The following is a 24208-nucleotide window of genomic DNA, read 5'->3' as shown; positions in this document are numbered from 1 at the left end:
CAGGAAGGAAGGAAGGAAGGAGAAAAGAGGCTGGGAATGATGGTACATGCCTGTACACGCAGGAAGGAAGGAAGGAAGGAAGGAAGAAAGGAAGGAAGGAAGGAAGGAGAAAAGAGGCTGGGAATGATGGTACATGCCTGTAATTCAAGAGGCTGAGAATGATGGTACATGCTTATAATTTCTCAGAAGTCAGACATTAGGAGGATATCAGTTTAAAGATAAAAAGTTAGCAAGATCCTGATCTCAACAAACAAGCTGGCATAAGGTACATGCCTGTAATCTCAGGTACAAAGGAGAAGGTAAGTAGGAAGATCTGTAAGTCTGAAGTTAAATGAGCAATAGCTTGAGACTATCTGAAAACCGTGCTAGGGGCATGGTTTAAGTGGTAGACCTCCCAGTTGTGAATTCAAATTCCAGTATTCCACCAAAAAGAGAGAAAGTGAACAGATAACTCACAGGCCTGGAGAAAAGTATTAACAATTATGTATATGCTAAGGCTTGAATCTGTCACAATACCAAATTAGCTAACTTCCTGTATCCTACTTTGGGGTCTTCTTAAAAAGCAGTATTTCCTACAAAGGAACTAATTTTATTAACCTGTCAATAAGTCCTCCAAAGTGGATATTACAATTTATATTTCCACCTGTACTAGGTAGAAGTTCTTTCTTCCTTTTTCTCAACATGTGATTTCACTTTAAACTTTATATCCTTGCAATTTTAAATTGAATAAACAGTTACTCAGGGCTTATTACATGCTTGGTACTAAAGGCATTACAAATAGTTAATTTACATCTCACAACATTTCGATAAAAGACAGGCACTGATTATCCTTATTTATATACAATATAAAAGCACAGATGATAAACAGACTTGCTCAAAGGTGGAATTCAATCCCAGTCTGGGGCTGAAAGCATGGACCAAGAGGTAGAATGCTTGCTTGCTAGAAAGTGCAAGGCCCTGGGCTAAATCATCAACATGAAAACACAGACAAATGAACCAAAACAACAACAACAACATCAAAAATCACCCAAATAACAATAATGAAAAAACCTAGCCAGATGCTGGTGTCTCAGACCTGTAATCTTAACTTTTCAGAAGGCTGAGATCCAGAGAATTGCAGTTTGAAGCCAGTCCAGGCAGAAAGTTTGCAAGACTCTATCTCCAAAATAACCAGCAAAAAAAAGCAGAGCTGGAAGTATGGCAAGTGGTAGAGTGTCAGCTGAGTAAGCAAGTTGAACAATCACAAGGTCGGGAGTTCAAATACAGATACCACCAAAAAAAGGTCTGGTTCTAGAATACATGTTCTTTCAGATTATGCAATGCTGCCTCCCTCCCACCTCTTACCCCTGCCCTCTTTTTGTGTGAGGTTTGATCTAAAGGTAGTCACGTGCTCTACCACTTAGCCATCCCTCCATCTCTGCCTCTATTACTTAAAAAAATTATGTTTTTACCACAGCTTAGCTACTTGATTAAACTGGCATAAAGATTAATTTATAAAAAGATAATCACAGCAAAATTTAAAAGACAGTGAAAAATATTAATAAAACTTCTAAAAGTTATACATTAGAAAAATCATTTAACAATTCAATTATTTATCAGATACTTACTATGTGGGAGAAAGCTGATGTAGGTAATGAGGACACAGTAGTGTTATTTTTTTGTTTTGTTTTGTTTTCCCCAAAATTCTTATGCTGAGGTTTAACTACCAAAGTGGCTTTATTACAATTGGAGGAGGTAATAAAGGCAGGGGTTCTGATTCAACAGGATCAGTGTCTTTAGAAAAAGGAAAACCAGAGAACTTTTTTAGCTTCTCTCTCTCTCTTTCTCTCTCACATGCGTGCGCACACATGCACGTGCACACACACACGTATACACAAAGGAAAGGCTATGTTAAGACACAAGTAGAAAGTGGGTCAGGAAAGAAAACTCTCACTTGAAACTGAAAGGGCCAGTACTCTGAATAGATTTTCATCCTCTAAAATTATGAGAAAATAAATATGTGTTAGTTAAGACATCCAGTCTATGGCATTTTGTTTCAGTATCTGAGCATACCATATAAGCAGTAAAATTAAGATGTTTTATAAATTTGGCTAGTAATTGGCATAAGGGCATAATGTAAAAGAAACTAGTGTGAAATTTATTTTTTATTTTATTTTTTTAGATAAGAGTAGTTAGAAACTGCTGGGGGTTTTTTGTTTGTGTTTTTTGGAACCAGTACTAGGTCTTGAACTCAGGCTTCATACTCACTTGGTTTTTTCACTCAAAGCTGACGCTCTACTACTTGAGCCACATATTCATTTCTAGCTTTTCTTTTACTGTTATGGTTGTTAACTGGAGATGAGTCTTACAGACTTTCTTGAGGATTCTGGTCCTCAGATCTCAGCTTTCTGAGAAGCTAGGATTATAGGCAAGAACCACCTTAGGTATCTCCTAAGGCAATAACTTGAATAAAGTGAAGAAAGAAGTAAGCTTGGTAGAAATCTGTGAGAAGTGCAAGAAAGTACAAATAAAAATCCTAAAGCAGAAAAAGTTTGGCTTGCTTGAGAAAAAGAAAACAGGTCAATGTTATTGAATGGTGTGATCAAACAAGGTAAGGAGAATGGTGATAGTTCAAATGATAGAAACTGTGTTGAGTAGTTCAGACTTTGTTCCAAATAAGAGAAGAAAGTATTAGGAGGAATTTGAGCAGCCAGGTGATATGGTATGATTTACATTTAAATTAACTTCAAAGATTCAGAGTGCATATATAGTGTAAACATAATCTGTACATATAAAGTCTTAACATAAAACAACTAAAATGAGCAAACTCCACTTTTTTATTCATTCCAAAGGACCTTTTAGTTCCAACTGGACTAGAACAGACAGGTTAGCATGTACATAATTAAACTATAGAAAATTCTAGAAAAAAGCTTTAGTAATTTGAACTGTAACATATTTAAAAAATAGAACATCAAACATATACATATATATATATATATATATTTTTTTTTTTTTTTTTTTTTGCCAATTCTGAGGCTTGAACTTAGGGCCTGGGCACTGTCCCTGAGCTTCTTTTGTTCAAGGCTAGCACTCTACCATTTGAGACACAGCGCCTCTTCCATCTTTTTCTGTTTATGTGGTACTGAGGAATTAAACCCAGGGCTTCATTCATGCATATGAGGCAAGCATTCTACCATTATGCCACATTCCCCGCCCCAAAAATATTCTTAAAGACTAAAATGAGTTACTGAAGTAGGCTGGGCCCTATTATACAGCTATCTACAGACCTGAATGACTTTTAGAGATCATACTCTTTAATTTCCTCCATCATTCAGAGAAAGTATTATAAATGGCCCTAAATATCTACCCCATCAGGCAGAGTGTAGTTTACTGATTAGCTTATACAGACTCTCAAAACTGTAGATGTCCTCTATTTAACCAAGCAAAGGAGAAGCAAAACAAACAAACAACAACAACAAAAAAACCCAAACTTTAATCCTTTTATGACCTCAAGCCTATTTTCTCTTCTTTGTGTATGTGTGTTTTTTAATGATACTGGGCTTTGACACAAGCTTATTCTGCTGATGCTCTACCACTTAAGCCATGCTTCCAGTCCAGCTTTTTGCTAGTTAATTTGAGTCAGACTTTTGAGGTCTTTTTGGCCAGGACTGGCCTAGAACCCTGATTCTTCATATCTCAGCCTCACAAATGCCTAGGATTACAGGCATGAGCCACCAGTGCCACTTCTTTTTTTTTTTGCGGGGGGGGTCCAGTTGTGGGGCCTGAACTCTGGGCCTGGGCGCTGTCCCTCAGCTCTTCAGCTCAAGGCTAGCGCTCTACCACTTGAGCCACAGCGCCACTTCCGGCTTTTGTCTTTTTTTTGCTTATGTGGTGCTGAGGAATCGAACCCAGGGCCTCATGCATGCAAGGCAAGCGCTCTACCACTGAGCCACCTTCCCAGCCAGCCACCAGTGCCACTTCTTAGCTGTAGAATATATTCTAATCCACAAAAGTTAGACACAGATATAGGAAATGAGGTACAGAGGTCAGGACTATCTATAAGGTAAACACAAGCCCTGAATTCTGACACTGTCAGTAGACTTAGTCTAGCTCCAAAAGAAGATGACAGCTGAATATCCTCATAATAAAAATACAAATGGATTATACATTGCTATTATGACACTAACAATGCTGGGGAAAAATTCCTTATAATTAGGCAAATATGCAATTGAGTAGAGTAGGCTACTAATTGTAATCATGCAAACTCTCAAGCCTAGATGCAGAGCTGTCTACCATACCCCTCTAGCCATTACCTAAGAGACAGAGATATGTAGTCAGGCAGAACTGATTGGGTGGGAGAACTTTTTAAAAAGTGCCTGCAAGTTTCAGGCAATGTATTTGAGTATGCCAAAATTTTTCAAAAAAGGAGACAATACATATGAAAATTTTAACTCACAGTAGTTCAAATATATATATTTTGTTCCAGAATAAAGACCAGCAAAAAAGCTGTTCAGTACCGAAAATGCTGCACAAAAAATAATTTTAAATATATTACACTCTTTATTATGAGTAGGAAAAGTAGTTATCTTGAAACATAATTCCTTTATTTCCTAAGGAAAAAAAAATTATGAAGGATTTTACAAAAGATAGCCCTGTTCCAAGCTGCAATAATGGTTAAATGATGGGAAGGGGTGAGTCATTCAAATATCCTTCCTTTTCCTTCCTTCCTTCCTTTCCTCCTTCCATGCTAACTACCAACAGAAACTGTTAACAGAAAACAGGCACACGTAGGTGAGGTAACACCAAACACAATAGTTGTTTAATAGTATCAGGAAACACACAGTTCAGCGTATTGTGGGAAGGTAGTAGGTTTCAGAACTGAGTTTTGTGTCATTATAATTTTTGAATTTTACATCAAGGTAATCACAAGTAAAATTTACTTACTTTAGCAATCTGCAGCAACACAATGCAGTGTTTAATTGATTCTACCATGCTCTATGAAAACAAAACACTGGTTTTAGGATCTTGTAAATAGAATGTTTACAGTGATGTTAAAGTTTAAAATTAAATGTTAAAGATTAAAGATCAGTTCAAATGTACAAGGGGAACTCTCACTACACCAATACTCTTCTGGATATCCATGACTTCTAATATGCTGCTGGTATCAAATGAAGTTATTCATTGGCAATTTTATGATCTACTAAGGAATGACAGAATATGGTTTACACTGAGTCATAAATTTTAGCACCACAAAAAGAAAGAGATGTCATGATTAACTTTCAAATTCTTAGATTAATAGTAGCAATCCCAATGTCAATTCCAAGGCATTCATGAAAGTGTAGAGAGCAAAAGATTCTGTCAAAATATTAAGAAACCTGAGATACTATCACACCTATTTTTAAAATGGCTTTTTCAAGATACAATCTCACTGGTAGTCTTAAATACTGTCAGAAGGCCAGTAAATGAAGAAATCTGAATCAGTGTATATTTTATAGAATAAACAATCTAGTCTAAAAACTCCAAAATCCAAAATCTGCAGCTGACTCGGTGCAACAAGTGAAAAACTCTGTATCTTACAGGAAGGGTGGAGTCAAAACACAGATACATAGAAAGTGAGATATAAAACTATCTTCAGGCTATGTGGTTAAAGCATATACAAAACACAACTGAAAGTTTAGACTCGGTCTTATCTTCTGGATTATGGTCCCATCTCCTATTACATGTGCGCAAATATAACAAAATCCAAAAATATTCAAAATTAGAAATACTTCTGGTCACAAACATTTCAGATAAGGGACACTTAACCTGCATTTATTTGTATATGCAGAATATCTTTTATCCAAGAATCTCACAAACAAGACAGAAATAGTTAAAATGGTATAAGAAGGTAATTTCAACTACAGGGGTTATTAGTTTATTTCTTTTGACTGATATAATTCTTAAACACCTCTATAAAAATCCATAAAAAGTTAAAGCCTCAGCTGTTCTTATCAGTAGTAGTTTAAAATACATTTTACAACAGCTTATCAAGTACATGACTTACATTTGTTGTCTCTTTGAGAGTTTCAATTTTCTGTGAGAAAAATAAGTTTGAACAGAAATAATGAGAAGCACAAATAAATAGTCATTGTTTTAAAGTAATTAGTCATTTAAAGAATTTTACCAGCTGGGGGCTGGTGGCTCATGCTTATAATGCTAGCTTCTCAGGAGGCCAAAATCTGAGATTTGAAGCCAGCCAGGACAGACAAATCAGAAAGATTTAGCTCTAATTAACCAGCAAAAAGCTGGAAGTAAGAGTGTGGCTCAAGTGGCAGAAAACCACTCAAGTGAAAAAGCTAAGCAGGAGACCAGTACTGGCCCATACACAAAAGAGAAGAATTTGACCAGAATGTACTTATCCCTAAGTGTAAGTTGGGGAGAAAGTATATTTTGTTGTGTTTTTAATATAAATCAAGTGCTGGGGGAAAAAAAAACCTCCAAAAATTTTATAAATTAAAAGCTCTTAAAAATGAATACAACTGAAAATTTCTAAGAATATAAACATGAATCCTTTCCTGAAAATGGGCTTTTTGTTTTCTAAAGACTTCATTATGTGATTTTATATTTTAGCAGTACTGAGGATTCAACTCAGGAGCTGCACTCGTTAAGCAGGCACTCTACTATGTTGAGCCGCATCCACAAACTTTCCTAGGTAAATCTCATTTCATGCTTAGGGCAGCCTGGGCTTCTTGTGTTATTAGAGAGGACAGGCAAGTATCACTGTTGATAGCCATGTGCTTCCCTTACTGTTGGGTTACTAGGCATGATTGAGATGGAATCTGGCAAACTTTTTTATGCCTGGGCTGGCCTAGAAACACAATCTTCAGACCTTGGCCTCCCAGGTTGCTAGGATTAAAGTTTGAGCTACTGTACCCAGCCAATTATGTGATTTTAATCTTTTTTTTTTTTTCAGAATCACCTTAACCTTTCTTGGAATGTTTTTAAAATGATCTGAGACTGAATTCCTAAACTAAGAACAGAGGTTAAGTTAGAACATGTATTTCTACTATTGGTATACATAAAAGAGCCACATGTAAGACTATAGACAACAGATTATGGAAAAAAAATGCTGCAACAGGAAATTTGGCCAAGAAGAGGGTAAAGGTTCATCAGAAAATGAAAATAATATGCAAACTACAAAACAGACACCAGAAATTCAAGAAAGGGAACAGGAAGTATGGCAACATGAATGAAAATCTCAGAGAGCATGAGGCCCTGAGTTCAATCTCTGGAAATGGCCACAAAAAAAGAAAAAAAGAAATCCAAAGAGGGAAATCAGTAGGAGAACTATAACTAAAGCACCACTGGTTTTCTTCCATGTTACTACTTTTTTTTCCTTCAAATTATTTTCTATTGGTTCACCAATACCTGAAGTGATCACATGAAATTTAATAAAAATAAATTTGTACTTAAAACATTATATGTGGAATGGAAAAGAACTTACTCTAACATATGTGGCACTTATAAATAACTGTAATAAAATTTTGCATATTATTTTAAGTATAACATTATATGAGAAATGCACCAGAAAAGTATACATAACATTACTATTATAACAGATCAATAATAATATTTGGGGAAGGTTTTTCCCCCTCACCCCCACATAGTTCTTGCTATTTAGCCCAGGCTGGAATCAAACTCACAATCCTAACTCATGCCCAATGCTGGGATTATAGAAGTGTACTATCATACTATCATGTTGGCTTCAACAATGCTATTTTACTAGTAAAACTACTGACATACTTCTGTTATTTCCCAAAAAGGCTATTAGATTTGAAATTTTAAAGTAAAAAACAAACATGATTATAGAAGTTACCTTTCTTTGTTCATCATCTTTACAGTTTTGAAGCTTGTCATCAAAAAGCTACAGGATTTAAAGAAATGGTTATAGTATCAAGCTAGTGTATTGCTGTGTTATTTACTAAACAGAAAAAAAATCAAGCAGTTCTTAATCGTATTTTTATATGCATATGAATTTTTAAAATAGTATATTTTTTCAGGGTACTATATCAAGTTATATTTACTCTGTGGATGACTATAAACACAATCACTTTGAGCAATGAAATCACATGAGTTTTAAAAACTTAGAATAACCATTAGATTCAAGCCTTTTCTGCTTTGTCTTTCAAGTTTGTCAACATGCCTTCCTCTCTCCAGGACCTTGCATTTAAGTCTTTTTAAAGCAGAAACTGAAGGAGACAACTTATTTTCGCAGTGCTAAAGAAAGTAGACAGGGTACTTCCAGTATACTGTTCTCCAAAAATAGAATTTAAGACAAAAAGACTTTAGTAGTCAAAGCTACTAAAAATTACCAGTTTCATATTTGTGACTATAAATCTAATCTATTTATATCTAGATAGTTACCTTTGCCTCAGTGACCAAAATTTAGGTAAATATGTTATTTACCAATATACATAAAGCTCCTTGAGTAAATCAGTGTTAAAAAAAACTGATTTTAAAAAACCAGTTTTAAACCAGTTTTAAAAACTTGTGAAGAACCACATCAATTAACAAAACTCAAATCAGGTTCAATGTTTCCTACATTGTGTCAATTCAATATATAAACTAAAACATACCTTTAATTGTTCTATCAATATCTGTAGGTAAGCATCAGCCTCTGTAAGTTTCTTATCAAAGTCTTGAACACTAGGAACAAATCCCGAATCCAAACCCTAGAGAAAGAGAAAATCTGCAATAAATCTAGCTCTCTTCAAGCAACATTTAATGGTACAAAAAATAATTCAGCCACCATACATGAAGGCATTTTCATTTTCAAATAGAAATAGTACTTTTATACAAATGAGTTTAAAATTATCTCTAAGAATAATGGCATATCAATATCCTTTATCAGCCTTAAGCATTACTTTCTTCTTGCCCATTACAATGTTACCCCCTGTCAACTCCTATTTTTTTGTTCAGTTTACTCTTCTACTCCTTGAATCTTAACTTCACATTCTCATGGTTAGGCTCTATTCCTTAACCTACTCTATCAATTCTGAAGTTTTTCTGCCTCTTTCCTTATTGAAAAAAAAAAGAAAAGGAAAAAAAAAAGAAAGGGGAAAAAGAAGTCAGGTATGCTGGCACATATCTGTCAGATTCTCAGTATTTGGGAAGATGAAGCAGAAGGATTATTATGAGGGCAAAAAAAAAAAAAAAAGCTAGTCTTTTCTCCAATTAAGCACCAAAAAGTCAGAAATGAAGCTGTGACTCAAGAACTACTTGAGTGCTAGCTTTGAGCAACAACAACAACAAAGCCTCAGGGAAAAGGAAATGAACTTAGCACAAACACTAAACTCTGCACAAACTATATGTATTTATCTAGAAGCCTTATTTCTCAGTTTAAAAGTCCATCATTAGGGCTGGGAAGGTGGCTCAGTGGTAGAGTGCTTGCCTCACATGCATGAGGCCCTGGGTTTGATTCCTCAGCACCACATAAGCAGAAAAAGCCAGAAGTGGGTGCTGTGGCTCAAGGGATGATAGAGCGCTAGCCTTGAGCTGAAGAGCTGAGGGACAGCACCCAGGCCCAGAGTTTAAGCTCCATGATCGGCCAAAAAAAAAAAAGGTCCATCACTGGTACATCCTTCCTATTTTTATATGCCTAAATCTTAAGTTCCAAGAAAGAATGAATATGCTTCCTATGTTTTTACTTTACTTAAAATTAACTGAGTTCTTGTCTGACTGAAAAACAAATCAATCTTAGGCATAAAAGACAAATAGCTGTAGAAAATTAGACTAATACCTTGTCATGTCCTGATGCCCAGTTTTCACAGTTTGGCAGAAAAATAAAGGCAGTGAATTATGACTGTAAAAATCCCAATTTAAGCTGGGCGCCAATGACTCATGCCTGTAATCCTAGCTACTCAGGAGGCTGAGATCTGAGCATCGGGGTTCAAAGCCAGCCCAGGCAGGAAAGTCCATGAGACTCTTTTTCCCAATAAACCACCAGAAAACAGAATGTGGCACTGTAGCTCAAGTGGTAGAGCGCTTAGCCTTGAGCTGAAGAGCTGAGGGACAGCGCCCAGGCCCAGAGTTCAAACCCCACAATGGACAAAAAAAAAAAAAAAAAATCCCAACTTAACCACAAATTGCCCTCAATGGATGCATATCTTGAACTTTGCTTTGTCATACTTTCCCTGTCTCTGGCCAAGGCACAGTGCTCATTTTCATATTTCCCATATTAGTAGAAAAGCTGAAGTAATACTTCGTCTTTGCCTATGTGACACTTCATCATCAGTAAAGTATTTCATAGTCCTTTGCTCAAAATACCAGAGGAAAGCACTATGGAAATAGCAATGGGTTGTCAAGCCTAGTTTTGAATCCTAGCTTAGCATTAATAAGATCCTGTGGCTTTCTAAGCTCCTATCTTCCTTTGGCAGTACTAGCATTTGAACTCAGGGCCTTATAATTGCTAGCTAAGACTCTATCATTTAAATCATGCCTCTAGCTCTTATAACTTCTGTCTTACCTACCAAATACAAGAATGTTTTTCCTATTATTAATGCAGCAGCTACTATACACTATTACAATTAGGATTACTAATTTTTTGTTTCTCAACAAACTAAAATTCAAATTCTGAAACAAAACATTAAAAAATCCAAGTCCTGTTAAGACCATAAAAGGAAAAAAATCTATTTATCTTGTAATGGATTTTTTATTTCAAACTCAAGAGCAATAAATCTGCCTGTTTTTATTTCTTTCCTTCCCTTCCTTCCTTCCCTCCCTCCTTCCTTCCTTTTTCTCTTTTTCTTTCTTCTTTTCTTTCTTTCCTTCAGAAAAATGCTCAGGTAGGGAATCTTTCCAATAAGTGGTATTATATGTTAAAAACAAAGTTAAAGAAAAATCATAATAAAAATGCACACACAATCCATATATTAATAAAACTGTGGTTAAACATCTTCATTTTAAAAGATAACCCAGAGAGCATCCTATTAGAAATGTTTGACAAGTACAATAGAAAAGGAAGGATAAGTAATTGCATTTCATTTACAATATAGTAGAAGTCATTTTTTCCATGTTACTATACAACAGGAAAATTAGGAGGACTATTTCACAGGACATTATAACATAATTATCAATGATTGATGGTCTTAGAACTGTTAAAACTGGTTAAATACATTGCTCTTATTATATATTTTAAAAAGTTAATGACTTTAAAATTTTTTTCCTCTTAGGAATCCACTTAGAATTACCACTGTAAAATTCAAATTAGCAGGAGGAAGACACAGAATCAGAGGAGAATAGGAAAACATACAAGGGGGGGGTGGGGGGGGAGGAGCATCAGCTGCACTGGACATTGAGAAAAATGAACTAAACAACTCAAGAGCAGCAATGGGAGGGAGGGAATGAGAGGCAAAGAGGGAACAGCTTACACTAAGCAAAAGGAAAGAAATGTATATATCACCTCATGTGGAAGAAATAGTTGTATTGTCAAAGCTCATAGAATTCACAAAATTTATAGACCATGATAATGACAATTTGCCTTGTGAAGGTTAAAATGTGTTTGTAACTTTAAGTATCACTATTCCACAATACTGTAAAATATATGAAATTTATGTAATTGCCTAATCTCAATAAAAATTATTTTAAAATAATACAAATTAGCATATCCTTTGGAACAAACTACCAAAACTCTGCCAGGGAATAAATGGCAACAGTATGAACTATATTATTTCAATCTGAACCCTACCTAAATTAAATCTACATATAACTTTTGGTTGATTCTAAATCATATGAACCTTTATTCAATTCCTTTCTCTGAGAACTATCTCTGGATAATCTTCCAAAACTTCCCTTTACCTTAGCATAAATTATAGGCTTCAAAGCATGAATCTTAAAGAACTTTCATCTTTTTCTTTTTTTGTTTGTGTGTGCTAGTCTTGGGGCTTGAACTCAGGGCATAGGCATTGTCCCTAAGCTCAAGCTAGTGCTCCACCACTTGAGCCACAGTAGTGGTTAATTGGAAATAACAGTCTTAATGGACCTTTCTGCCTGGGCTGGCTTTGAACTGTGATCCTCAGATCTCTATCTCCTGAGTAGCTAGGATAACATGTATGAGCCACTAATGCCTGCCCGCCCCCTTTTTAAATTGGCTTATATTAGTAATACAAGAAGATTTCATTGTTACTTCTTCCCATGTTTACTCAATATTTTAATCAATCTCACCCCCTCTAGAACTCTCATTTTTCTTTAGCTAATATATGAGGAGGTTTATAATGATGGTTATCAGCCCAAAATCTTAGAACTGGTCTAGCCTTTCTTGTAGAATAATCCACAAATTTTAGGTGTAAATAAAAAAATCTAGAGTTAAACCATTTAAAAATCAATAAAATAACCTATACAATTTATCAATTACATAGATAGTTGATAGTAATTAAACTGTTTTCTCAAATCTGGTAAGAATGAACTACAAAGTACAAGTTTTATAACATGTAAGTCATGTGGATCCAACTTTCCAATCACAAGTTATTTTTATAATGCTTCTGCTAATCTTTGCTTAAGTATCTAATGAGATGACAGACACTATTTCCATTAAAACTATCCTGAAGTATTATCTGTTACTTTTTACTCAACGTTTAGAACAGTAAGGAAGTGTATTCATATTAGTCCTTTCTAATGGAGCTTCACTTTTACTTTTTGTTTTTTTAACTTTCCTTTTATTATTACTTAAAATTTTTTTTTTGCCAGTCCTGGGGCTTGAACTCAAGTCCTGGGTACTATCCCTGAGTTTCTTTTGCTCAAGACTAGTACTCTACCACTTGAGCCACAGCATCACTTCTGGCTTTTTCTGTTTATGTGATATGGAGGAATTGAATCCAGAGCCTCATGCATGCAAAGTAAGTACTCTACCACTAAACCACATTCCCAGCCTCAGTTTTACTTTTAAACAAGACTATAAGAACACAGTCCTTTATCATATTGAGGGTAGTTTATCTGCTTTTGAAAAGAACTAAGAACAAAACAAACCCTTTAAGAGTGGTTTGACTTCAGACTTCTTGAGAACAAACAGGTTGGGAGTCCAGCAGACACAATTCCTAGTACTATGTACTTGTCCCAACACTGATCATCCAAAAGACTTAATGATTGACTTCTCTGAAGGAATATGCAAAGGGCAGGAACTATGTCACTTGGATCTGGACCTTCCAGAGCTAGCTCAGTGCTAGATGAACACATGTGGCACTGCCAGCAACACCTAGCAACTACTGATGTCATGATACCAGACTTGCCAGGACCCTACTCCCTAAGTTTTTCTTGCCTTTTTGTTCTCCTTCCCTTTCTCTGTTCCCTCATTCTTCTTCTTCTTCTCTTGATCATTTCCTTTAGCAATTATATTGTACTATATTGAAGTGCCATAGTTCATAGTAACAGTTTCTGTAAAAATAAGATTTAAGCCAGGCATGGTGGCATACACCTACAATCTAAGCATTTAGGAGGTGTTGAAGCCTGAAAATGGTGAGTTTGAGGCCAATCTGGCTACACAGCAGCACACTGTCTTAAAAATAAACAAACAAAAAAAAACCCAAAGGACAAAAAATGTTTAAATTTTACACAGCAATTACAGAAAAATACAAAATAGTTTGTGATACAATTAAATTAGAAATGTCTACTTAGAAATTAAACTGAAATCTGATCATAAAAATAAGAAAACTATGTAAAGAAAAATATAGTGACTATGGCAAAAACAATTCTAACTTTCAAAAGTATGTTGGTAATAAAGAAAACGAAAGGGCTGGGAAGGTGGTTCAGTGGTAGAGCGCTTGCCTTGCATGCCTGAGGCCCTGGGTTTGATTCCTCAGCACCACATAAGCAAAAAGAAAAAAGCTGGAAGTGGCGCTGTGGCTCAAGTGGTAGAGCACTAGCCTTGAGCTGAAGAGCTGAGGGACAGCGCCCAGGCCCAGAGTTCAGGCCCCACAACCGAGCCCCCCACCCCAAAAAAAAGCAGGAGGGCTGTGATCCAGACTAGCCAGGACAAAAGACAGGAGACTCTGACAAGTAACTAAAACAAAAAAGGAGCTATAGGCATGGATCAAGTAGGAAAAAAAGAGAAAGAAAAAAAAAAAAAACTTCCTAAAAAGTGAGGCTGAGAACCAGTGTGGCTCATGGCTATGATCTTACTCAGGAGGCTGAGGTTTGAGTAGCATAATTGGAAGCCAGCATGGATAGGAAAGTCCATGAGAAGTCCATAGGAAGTAGAGCTGTGGCTAAAGTGGTGTATAGTACCAGTCTTGTGTGAAAAAGTTAAGGGACAGGGCCTAGGCCCTCACATCAATTCCCAATAGAGCCAGGTTTAAACCACAGTACAACTATAGAGAAAAAGAAAAAGAGAAAGCTAAAGCAGACACATAAATAAAGAAGAGTAATGCAATTTTGTATCACTCCAGATCTATGTATCCAGCTTAATATGGAAAGAGGAAAAGAGAAAGATACATCAGGCCCAATTTATGGGGAGTTTCTATCTCAGAAAATACTTAAATTCAATAGAATCAATCAATACATTTAATAGAATCAATTCAATAGAATCAACTTCTAAACCAATGACTTTACTGTGATATTAAACACTATTTATACTCTATACATAACAAATATTTTACCCTCGTTAGAAAAAAAAAAAGAATACTTCCAGGAAAGTCCTTAAAACTACCTGAAAATGCAAATTGTAGCTGCATTAAAAAGACACTACCATAGTAAAACTGTATAGGAAACAACTTTCCAAGCAGACCATAAAAGCTTCTAAAGTATCCTTGCAGACAGACACATGAACAATCGAGTAGGTGGTTTAAGGTCTTGAGATCAGAAGCAGGAGATTAAGAAATGTACTGGTAACTTGAGGAAATAACAGAACAACAGAAAAACAGGAAGGCCTAAGCAAAAAAGACTGTTAAAAAAAGCACACAAAACTTAACAGATGAGTATTTCATATAAAATCTTTTTTCCCAGTGGAAACTTGAAAGGATTAAGTATACTTTTAGTACTTTCTCTTAAATAGTATAGGTTGTAATGAGGAAAAGATTAGAAATAAAATAATTCCATAATAAAATAAAAATAATTTTAGAAATAAAAAATTCAGAATAAGAAAACACTAGAAAGTTCTCAGTAGAAATGTAAAAGAGAATAATAACAAATTTTTAACAAAGAAAAAACTCCCCAAAGAAAACAACTCTCTTAATAAAAACTAATACATGGGCAAAAGTACAGGATATTTTTTTAATTAGCAAAGCACATACCCTATAGTTAATGAAAACTTTGCAAGAATGTCATTTTGATTAAAATATGACTATTTTGAAAGTTTATTAATGGATAGCAATTTTAGATGACATGCATCACAGATAAGCTTTCATCCAGTGACAGAATCATAGGGTATACTTACAATTGAATAACTTACAATTATTTTTGAAAATTCAAGAACTGGAGAGATACCAGAAGACTGGAAAAAAGCAAGTGTAGTACTGATCTTCCATAAAGGTAAGGAAAAGAAAGAATAAAGAGTTACCATGCTGTGAGTCTGATATCAGTAATCAAGTAAAGGAATAATAAAAGAGAAAATCTGTAACTATAGAGAAAAAGTACATGAACACCAAGTGACAAGTTAAAATAAACAATATCATGCCAAACAATGTATTTTTGTTTTTTAGAAGTTTAAGTTAGAAAGTTAAAATAGTAAATTAAATTTTAGAGAAATGACACTTTTGTCTAGTATTAGATGACTTAAAAGTTGGTTTAATATCTCACACCTGTAATCTTAGCTATGCAGGAGGCTGAGATCTGAAAACTGCAGCTGAAAGACAGCCTGGGCAGGAAAGTCTCAGGAAAGACTCTCATCTCCAATTAACCACCCCCCCCCCCCCGTCCAAAAAAAAAAAAAGCTGGAAGTGAAGTTGTGGCTCAAGTTGTAGAGTACTAGCCTTGAGCAAAAAAAAAGCTCAGAGACAGCATGTCTTAAGTTCAAGCCCCAGAACCAGCATACTCACTCATAAAAAGTTGGTTTAATGAAACAAACAAGAAATGAGACCATGATTTTATATGAAACACTGCTAATTACTAATCTCTGATTTACTTGGATGAATGAACATTTTGAACCATTAATAACCCTTATTTAGTTCAGCCACTTCAGCAGAAGGAAGAACAGGACTCAGAGACAGATAAGTACTAAAGACTAAGAATCTCATTTATCTTTTTTGTTGTTGTTGTTGGTTGTAGGGCTTGAACTCAGGGTCTGGACGCTTGTTCCTGAGCTCTTTTGATCAAGGCTAGAGCTCTATCACTTTAAGCCACAGTGCCATTTCTGGTTTTCTGGTGGTTAACTGGATATGAGAGTATCACAGACTTTTCTGTCCAGCCTGACTTTGAACCAAGATCCTCAGATCTCAGCCTCCTGAATAGCTAGGATTATAGGTATGAGCCACCAGTGCTCAACTCATCTATTTGTTTTGGATCCTAAACATCAGTATTCAACTATCAAATCATTTGGAGTAAAGATTATAATGTCTTGTTTCTTTAAAGTGTCTTGCTATGTAGCCCTTGTTGGGTTTGAGGGATCTATGAAAGTCAGTATGGCACCAAACTTGCAGCCCTCCTACCTTTCCTTATCAAGTGTGAGGATTACAGAGATATATTTCACCATGTACTACATAAAATTAAGCCTAGTATTAAGCATTTACCACTATACTTTCAAGAAGGTATTTTCCATCAAAGCTAGAGTTTTCTTACCCAAAACGGCTAGATACCCAAGGTAATGGCAGCTAGGTGCTGGTGGCTCATGCCTGTAATCCTAGCTGCTGAGGAGGCTGAGCTCTGAGGATCGCGGTTCAAAACCAGGCAGGACAGGAAAATCCATGAGACTCTTGGCGCTGTGGCTCAAGCGGGAGAGTGCTAGCCTTGAGCTGAAGAGCTGAGAGACAGTGCCCAGGCCCAGAGTTCAACCCCATAACTGACCCCCCCCCCCAAAAAAAGGTAATGTCTAGTTTGGTTTTTTTTTGTTTTGTTTTGTTTTTCAGTGTTAGTAGGTATTGAACTCAGGGCCCTATACTTGCTAGGCAGATACTCTACCACTTGAGCCATGCCTCCTGTCTCTTTGGTTACTTTCACTTGCTTTATATCCATGCTGGCCAGAGGTTGCTGGGGTTCCTACTTGTGTCTTCCCATGTTGCTAGGGATGGAAGTGTGCTTTACCACACCCAGACACTGATGAGATATAGTCTCTTGAACTTATTTTTTGCCTAGGCCAACCTCAAATTTTGGGGCCCTTGGTTTCTACTTCTGAAGTAGCGAGGGTAACAGGCTCGAGACACCACATCCTGCTTTTTCCATAGGTCTAAGTGAGCAAGTTTAAGACCACAAATTCATAAATAAATAAGATAAAGGGAATTATTTTTCCAGAGTATTAGGTACTCTCATTTCAACATCACAGTGTAGTAGATAGAGATCCTATTTTAAAAGTGTTTTGGGTTGTTTTGTTTTTGTGCTGGTCCTATGGCTTATATTTAGGACATAGGCATTGACCCTGAGCTTTTTTGGCTCAAGGCTAGTAATCTACCACTTCAGCTACTGTCCACATCTGGTTTTAGGTGGTAGACTGGAGATAAGAGTCCCTTGGACTTTCTTGTTGGGCTGGCTTTAAACTGTGATCCTCAGATCTTAGCCTCTTGAGTAGCTAGAATTACCGGCACAAGCCACTAGCACCTGGCTTATAGGTGTTTTTTACCCAAATCTTTTGGCCAGGTTTTTTTAAAAAACTGGAATTATACTCTAGTCTTTTGACTTCAATTATATAATACTTTTCTAATATTTGAAGAGTTTTTAAAGACATTAACATGTGGCTGGAGATTGGCTGAAGTATGAAGGATGAAGGAGTTGAAGGAGTTTGATATAGTGAAAAATGAGTACAAGCTAATTTAAGACATGATCTAGTTTCAAATCCTTAATCTGTAAATTTTTTTTGGGGGGGGGTCGGTCATGGGGCTTGAACTCTGGGCCTGGACACTGTCCCTCAGCTCTTCAGCTCAAGGCTAGCGCTCTACCACTTGGAACACAGCGCCACTTCTGGCTTTTTCTGCTAATGTGGTGCTGAGGAATCAAACCCAGGGCCTCATGCATGCAGGCAAGCACTCTACCACTGAGCCACCTTCCCAGACCAATCTGTTCATTTTTTTTAATGAATCACTTGTGTGATCTAGCTAAGTCACGTTGTCTGCCTCCATTTTCTCATCAAGACTGGTATCAAAATAAGTTAGTCTAGGTAATATAATGTTAAGCATTCTATTTCCCCTTATAATCTTGGAATTTTAGATAATCTGGACTCATCACTATCACCCCAAACTCTATATAGTCCCTACTCTATAGAAGTCACTTAATCTGATGTATATGAAAGCCTGGTGCTGGTGGCTCATGTCTGCAGTTCTAGCTACTCAGGAGTCTAAGACCAAAGAGTGCTATTCCAACCCAGGCAGGAAAGTCTGTGAGGCTCCATTTCCAATTAACCAATATAACATGCAGGCAGAAGGCACGGCTTTATGTCAGCTTAGCAATCAGCAAGAAAGACAAATTAGAGCTCCAGGCCCCAAGTTCAAGTGGTACCACCCTCCCCCTAAAAGGGAGGAACAAATAGATAAAACTATAAACTATGTGAAATTCTTAAGAGATCTATAATCAAGAAAAGCACACCAGCATAAGTGCAACAGAAATAAGATATAGAATTCAAATAAATTAATACTGATTATCTTATACTAGAGACATGCATTTTTAAAAGCTATTGTAATTGCACACTGAAAGTTTAAGTTTTAAAATTTTATACACACAACTCAAAATCAAGCACAAGAAAGACAAAAATGCTGTTACTCCTGGGAAGTGGGATTTAAGGGAAAGGGTCATTTGAGACAGAGGCTCTCTTAGTTTTACTTTGCATATTCATGCTGTTTAATTTCTTTTGTATATACTTATTTTATGACAAATTGAAAGACTTATGAAAAAATTTCAGAAACCACAGATTATATTTAAAATATTTGTATATTCAAAGTCATCCACATTCTTTTAAAATTATCTGCAAAATCCCAAAGTATACTGAAAGAATAAATCTGGCAATTCTGAAACTGATCCTGTACTGTTATAAGGACCAGAATATAAAACTCTGTACAGCAGGATTTTTGTTTTGTCTAGTCTTTTGTTTGTAGGAAGTGTTTATCTAAAAATTTGTAAATTAAGGAATGTTGCAGTGTGCCTTCTTGCTGGCACTTGAGAGCTGAGCATCAACAAAGCAGCCCAAGCAAGAAAAATCTGTGAGGCTCTTATCTCCAATTAGCCACCAAAAAGCTGAAAGGTGGGAGGGGGGGAGGAGAAGTTGGGGTCGCGGGGAAGGAAGGGATAGTAGGGAAAAAACAAAGGAGGAGACAACAATGCTGATAGGAACTGTACTCATTACCTTACTCATGTAACTGTAACCCCTCTGTACAGTATTTTTACAATAAAAAACATATTTTTTAAAAAAGCTGAAAATAGAACTGTGGTTCACGTGGTTGAGCACAAGCCTTGAATGAAGAAGCTAAGGGGCCAATACCCAGACCATAAATTCATAAAGCTCCAGTACTTGAGGTCAAATCCCAGTACTGGCACCAAAAAAATGTAATGAAGTATAAGTTCTTCAGATTATAAATCAAAGTATTAACAAATATAATCCATTTAGTTATAGAATATTACATGGATACTAAATTTTTCAAAGGCTAATAAAGATTTTAAGACAAAAAAGAAAAAAAGAAGAGATATTGAAATTTTTCAGTACAATGAACAAGATCAGGCAATAACAACTTGTCTTTCTAAAAACTCATTCTCTTGTGCCAAATCTTATGATGAGCACATTTTTATACATACTAACTATGCTGGCCCTTACAAGTCAGTGTAAACAGTAATTACTTATTTATTGGGCATCTCCTGTGACCATGGCTCTGTGTTAAATACTTTACTGATGCCAAAGTGAAGCAGATACTGATCCTGTCCTAAAAGAGTTTCAATTAGAGAAGGTAACTTCTGACTATGACAAATGATTTGAACATGGTTAAACAAATGTATGAGATTAACAATAGAATAAAAAGTATACAATTCAAGGGAGAAAGTTATGAGAATAAGAAAGACTTCAGAGAGAAAGTATCTGAGAGTATAAGAACTGGCCGTAATGGGGGTTTGAACTCAGTTCCTCATTATTTCTAGGCAGATGCTCTACCACATAGGTTATGCCTTCAGCTCTTTTCATAGTGGTTATTTTTTATATCAATAATATCAATTTTAATAGTTACTTCTTAACATTCTAACTCAAATGATATATAATTCAATATGTTGTATTTTTTATGATCTAAGAAACAACTGGCCTTTGTTAGATTTTGTTCAATTTTAATAGTTACTTCTTAACTTTCTAACTCAAATGATATATAATTCAATATGTTGTATTTTTTATGATCTAGGAAACAACTGGCCTTTGCTAGATTGTTTGTTCTTTTTTTAATATATTTTTTATTGCAAAGATACTGTAAAGAGGGGTTACAGCTACGTAAGTAAGGTAATGTGTACATTTCCTATCAAACATTGTTATCTCCTCTTTTGTTTTTCCCCCACCATCCCTTCATTCCCTACCTCCCCAACTCCTTTCCCCACCTCTCCACCCCCTGAAGTTGTAAAGTTCGTTTTCAACATAGTGTCTTGGTACTGGTTATTTCTGAGACAGAATCTTGTTTTTTCCCTGGACTGCACAAGATTCCCAAGAGCGGCACTTCCTATTTGCCGGAGCTAACAAAAAGAGCAAGAAATGGAGACTTATTCCATTTCATGCATGGGGAGCAGGAACTGTTTCTTTTTCTCCCTATTTTCTCCTGTTATACTAAAGTAAATCCTTGATAAAACAAAAAAGAAAAAAGAAAAGAATCATTTAAGCTCAGTTCCTAGTCATTCTACTCTATTATTGTGTGACCTTGAGAAAATCATTGGCTTCTCTAAGACTCCTCTCTCCAATATCATTTAAGAAAAAGAAAAAAGAAACAAAGGCAGACTGAATTAGAACTTTGGATTCTGTCTAGTTCTAAGCTTCTGTGAAGTTAATACTCACAGGAAAATAACCTTGTTCACTAGGAGAGTAAATACCTTCTGATACTGGGAAAAACCAGAATCCATTTCACTTAAATAAAGACAACTTCAGTCAAGTCCTTAAGCAAATTCTCACCTAGTAAAACCTTCAAAGGAACAGTAATGCAGCACAGGAATGTCGAGAATGCAAAGGAACAATGGAGTAAGCAAAATTAACTTGGCTGAAGTAGCACAGTGTGAAAAAACAAAGTAAGTTATGTATTAAAGAAGCTATGTTCTTAGAGGTACCCCCCCCCAGAAATGAACTCCAGTTTAAAAAGGGCCAGAGTTGATTCTCATTCACATTCTCTCTTTCTGACACAATCATTGCCCCATCATTTATCCATTCATAACACAAAATAGTTAACAGAATATCTATTATGGCCCACTTCTCTGCCCAGTAACATGCTTTTTCCCCCTATGGCAGTACAGCATAACAATCAATTTGTGCTAGCACTGCTATTACTATTATTTCAATTATATTAGCGATCAAATAGATTTGGAGTGTAGAGTATCTGGAATCTACCTGGTCTTAGTTTCTTCAATAGCAATCAGGGAGTTTAGTGACCTGAGATTTGTTTAATTCAGAGAAAAATGGAAATGGTACAATTGAGTAAAAATGTTTGTCTATTTAGAATGTGTGATATTTTGATCAATTAATAGGCATTTGTTGACATTTACTTTTGTGTTTGTGTATATATTGGTATTAGGGCTTCAACTCAGGTCCTCAAACCTAACAGCTGGCACTCCTGCTACTTGAGCCATGCTTCCCAGTTATAGCTTGTAGCTGGTTATTTAGATACCTGTCTTGTAGATTTGTCTGAGTCCAAATCTCAGCCTCCTGAGTAGCTAGGATTATAAGCATGAGCCACTGTGTACAACTAAACATTTGGGGAAGAGATAGGGGACAGTACAGGAGTCTGAACTCAAGGACTTAGATTTGCTATCAGGCACTCTGCCCCAGGTGCCAGTGGCTCACACCTGTGATCCTAGCTACTCAGGAGGCTGAGATCTGAGGATCTTGGTTTGAAGCTAGTCCCAGCAGGAAAGTTTGTGGGATTCTTATCTCCACAAAACTATCAAAAAAGCAGGATGTGGAGCTGTGGCTCAAGTAGTGGAGCACTAGCCTTGAGTAAAAGAAGTTCAGGGACAGATCACAAGCCTTGAGTTCAAGCCCCAGACTGGTACAAAAACAAAGAAACAAAGCTACTGGAGCTCAGAAAATGGTGAAACAAAGTGTGGTACTCTGGCATGGTGAGTACTTTGAACTGAAGGACACTAGAAGGTCCTCAAAAGCAGCCTCTTTTTGATCTTCACTAGCCTTTCTTCTGCTCTAATTTCTCTCCTAAGGTAGGCCTGAGAAACTAGAGTTCCTTTCCCCAAAGTCAGCCATAGGCTCAAAGCCAGAAACACTACTCTAACCCCCGGCCCCACATTTCTATATAGGAGCTGCCCATAAAGAAATTACCTGGCATACATTGTCTGATAATAAGTCAAACTATTATTTGGAAGAGGTTCAAACCTATTACCCAAGAGGAAGGTCCTGACTCAGTCTACAGGTCAATGATGAACCTGGGCATAAAAAGAAGACAGTTTTTGCTAGGTCTACACAGTGTATTGTGAAGGCCCTCCTGTCATGTAGAACTTAGATTAAATAACTCTGTTATAATTTTCTCTTTTTGGTATCTTGCTATAGGGTGTCATCCGTGACCCTTATAATGGGATGTGTAAGGAAAAGAGTCTCAGACATTTCATTCCTACATTGCCACATACTGAGATAATGACAAGGGTCCAGGAGATACAAAGATAAGGAAGACCATTTGGTCATTAGGAAATTAAAAACTAATGCAAGAATCACACATGTAAACAAAGCATTCTACAACTTAGCCTGGGCTTTGATGTAGATGTATGAACAGGCACTGGAGTAGTGCACAAAGAATAAGAGTAACTAGCTCTGTCTGAAGGAAAATAACGTAAGAGGAAAGGTTATCAGGCACTGTACCTTAAGAAGAACTTGCACAGAGGGGAGGGGGAGATGGGAAGGGGAAACAAAGGAGGAGGCAATAATGCTTGATAAGAAATGTACTCATTACTTTGCCCATGTAATTGTAACCCCTCTGTATGGTATTTTCACAGTAAAAAATATTTAAAATTAAAAAAAAAGAACTTGGAGGCTTACAATCTGAGGTATAGTTAGGAATATAAGCACAGGGAAAAGCTGTGGGAAGAGACAAAGTGCTCCGAGAGGGTATGGCAATAATTTAAATTATAAACACTTCACAGGGGATATCTTGGGTAAAGCACCTGCAGCTGAGTCCATACACAAGCAAGATAAACTAAGATCAAATTGTGAGGAGACTTGTAGGGCCTGCCAGGCACCAGGATTTGGGCAATAGGGAGTTCAAAACAGATTTTTAAACATGGGAGTGACTCAGTCAACTTGGTTTTGACTGGATGGATGGGGGAAATCCAGTGGCAGAGAGTTTGCAAAAGTCTGGGTGAGAGATAAAAGACTTAAAATGTTGTCAAGGAAAATATACCAAATCCAAAAGTTAATACTTGAACAAACAAGAACGTGGTGACTGGACATGGAAAATAAAAAAGATGGAAAAAAGCTTTAAATGATTGCATGTGTAGTAGAACTTCAATTCATTAAAGGACTTACAGGGGACAGGGGGATAATTGCTTAATAAATGTTTAGCCTCAAAACTTTTTCACTTTTATTAAAAAAATATACAAAATACAATTTTCTGCCCAGTGCTGGTGGATTATGCCTGTAATCCTAGCTACTCAGAAGACTGAGATCTGAGGATCAGTTTGAAGTCAGCCCAGGCAGGAAAGTCCCTGAGACTCTTATTCCAACTAACCAACAAAATGTCAGAAGTAGAGCATGATAGAGCTATAACCTTGAGTAAAGAATCTCAGGGACAGTGCCTAGACCCTGAGTTCAAAGCCTCAAGACTGCCACCAAAAAAGCCACCAATTTTTTTAAGTCTTTAAGTACATTAAAGTAAACATATAAACTTCTCCTTTACATATGAATCATCACAAACATCAGTTATCACTCCATAGTATAAAATGTATTGTTATT

The 24208-nt window shown here is 36.3% G+C and overlaps 1 protein-coding gene across 1 annotated transcript in view; it reads right to left on the bottom strand.

Annotated features, from left to right (window-relative positions):
* Osbpl9 (oxysterol binding protein-like 9) overlaps positions 1-24208 on the bottom strand; it is a 131846-nt gene that overhangs the window by 34000 nt on the left and 73638 nt on the right. The window contains exons 5-8 of the mRNA XM_013022192.1: positions 8595-8690; positions 7835-7882; positions 6023-6052; positions 4924-4974 (exon numbers count right to left, since the gene is read on the bottom strand). Of these exons, the coding sequence (XP_012877646.1) occupies positions 4924-4974; positions 6023-6052; positions 7835-7882; positions 8595-8690 (225 nt within the window). The remainder of the gene's footprint in view (positions 1-4923; positions 4975-6022; positions 6053-7834; positions 7883-8594; positions 8691-24208) is intronic.

Source organism: Dipodomys ordii, unplaced genomic scaffold (assembly GCF_000151885.1).
Source record: "Dipodomys ordii isolate 6190 unplaced genomic scaffold, Dord_2.0 Scaffold61, whole genome shotgun sequence".
In the NCBI taxonomy this organism is placed as follows: Eukaryota; Metazoa; Chordata; class Mammalia; order Rodentia; family Heteromyidae; genus Dipodomys; species Dipodomys ordii.
The sequence above is the reverse complement of the archived record's forward strand: the minus strand, read 5'-3'. Positions and strand labels throughout refer to the sequence as shown.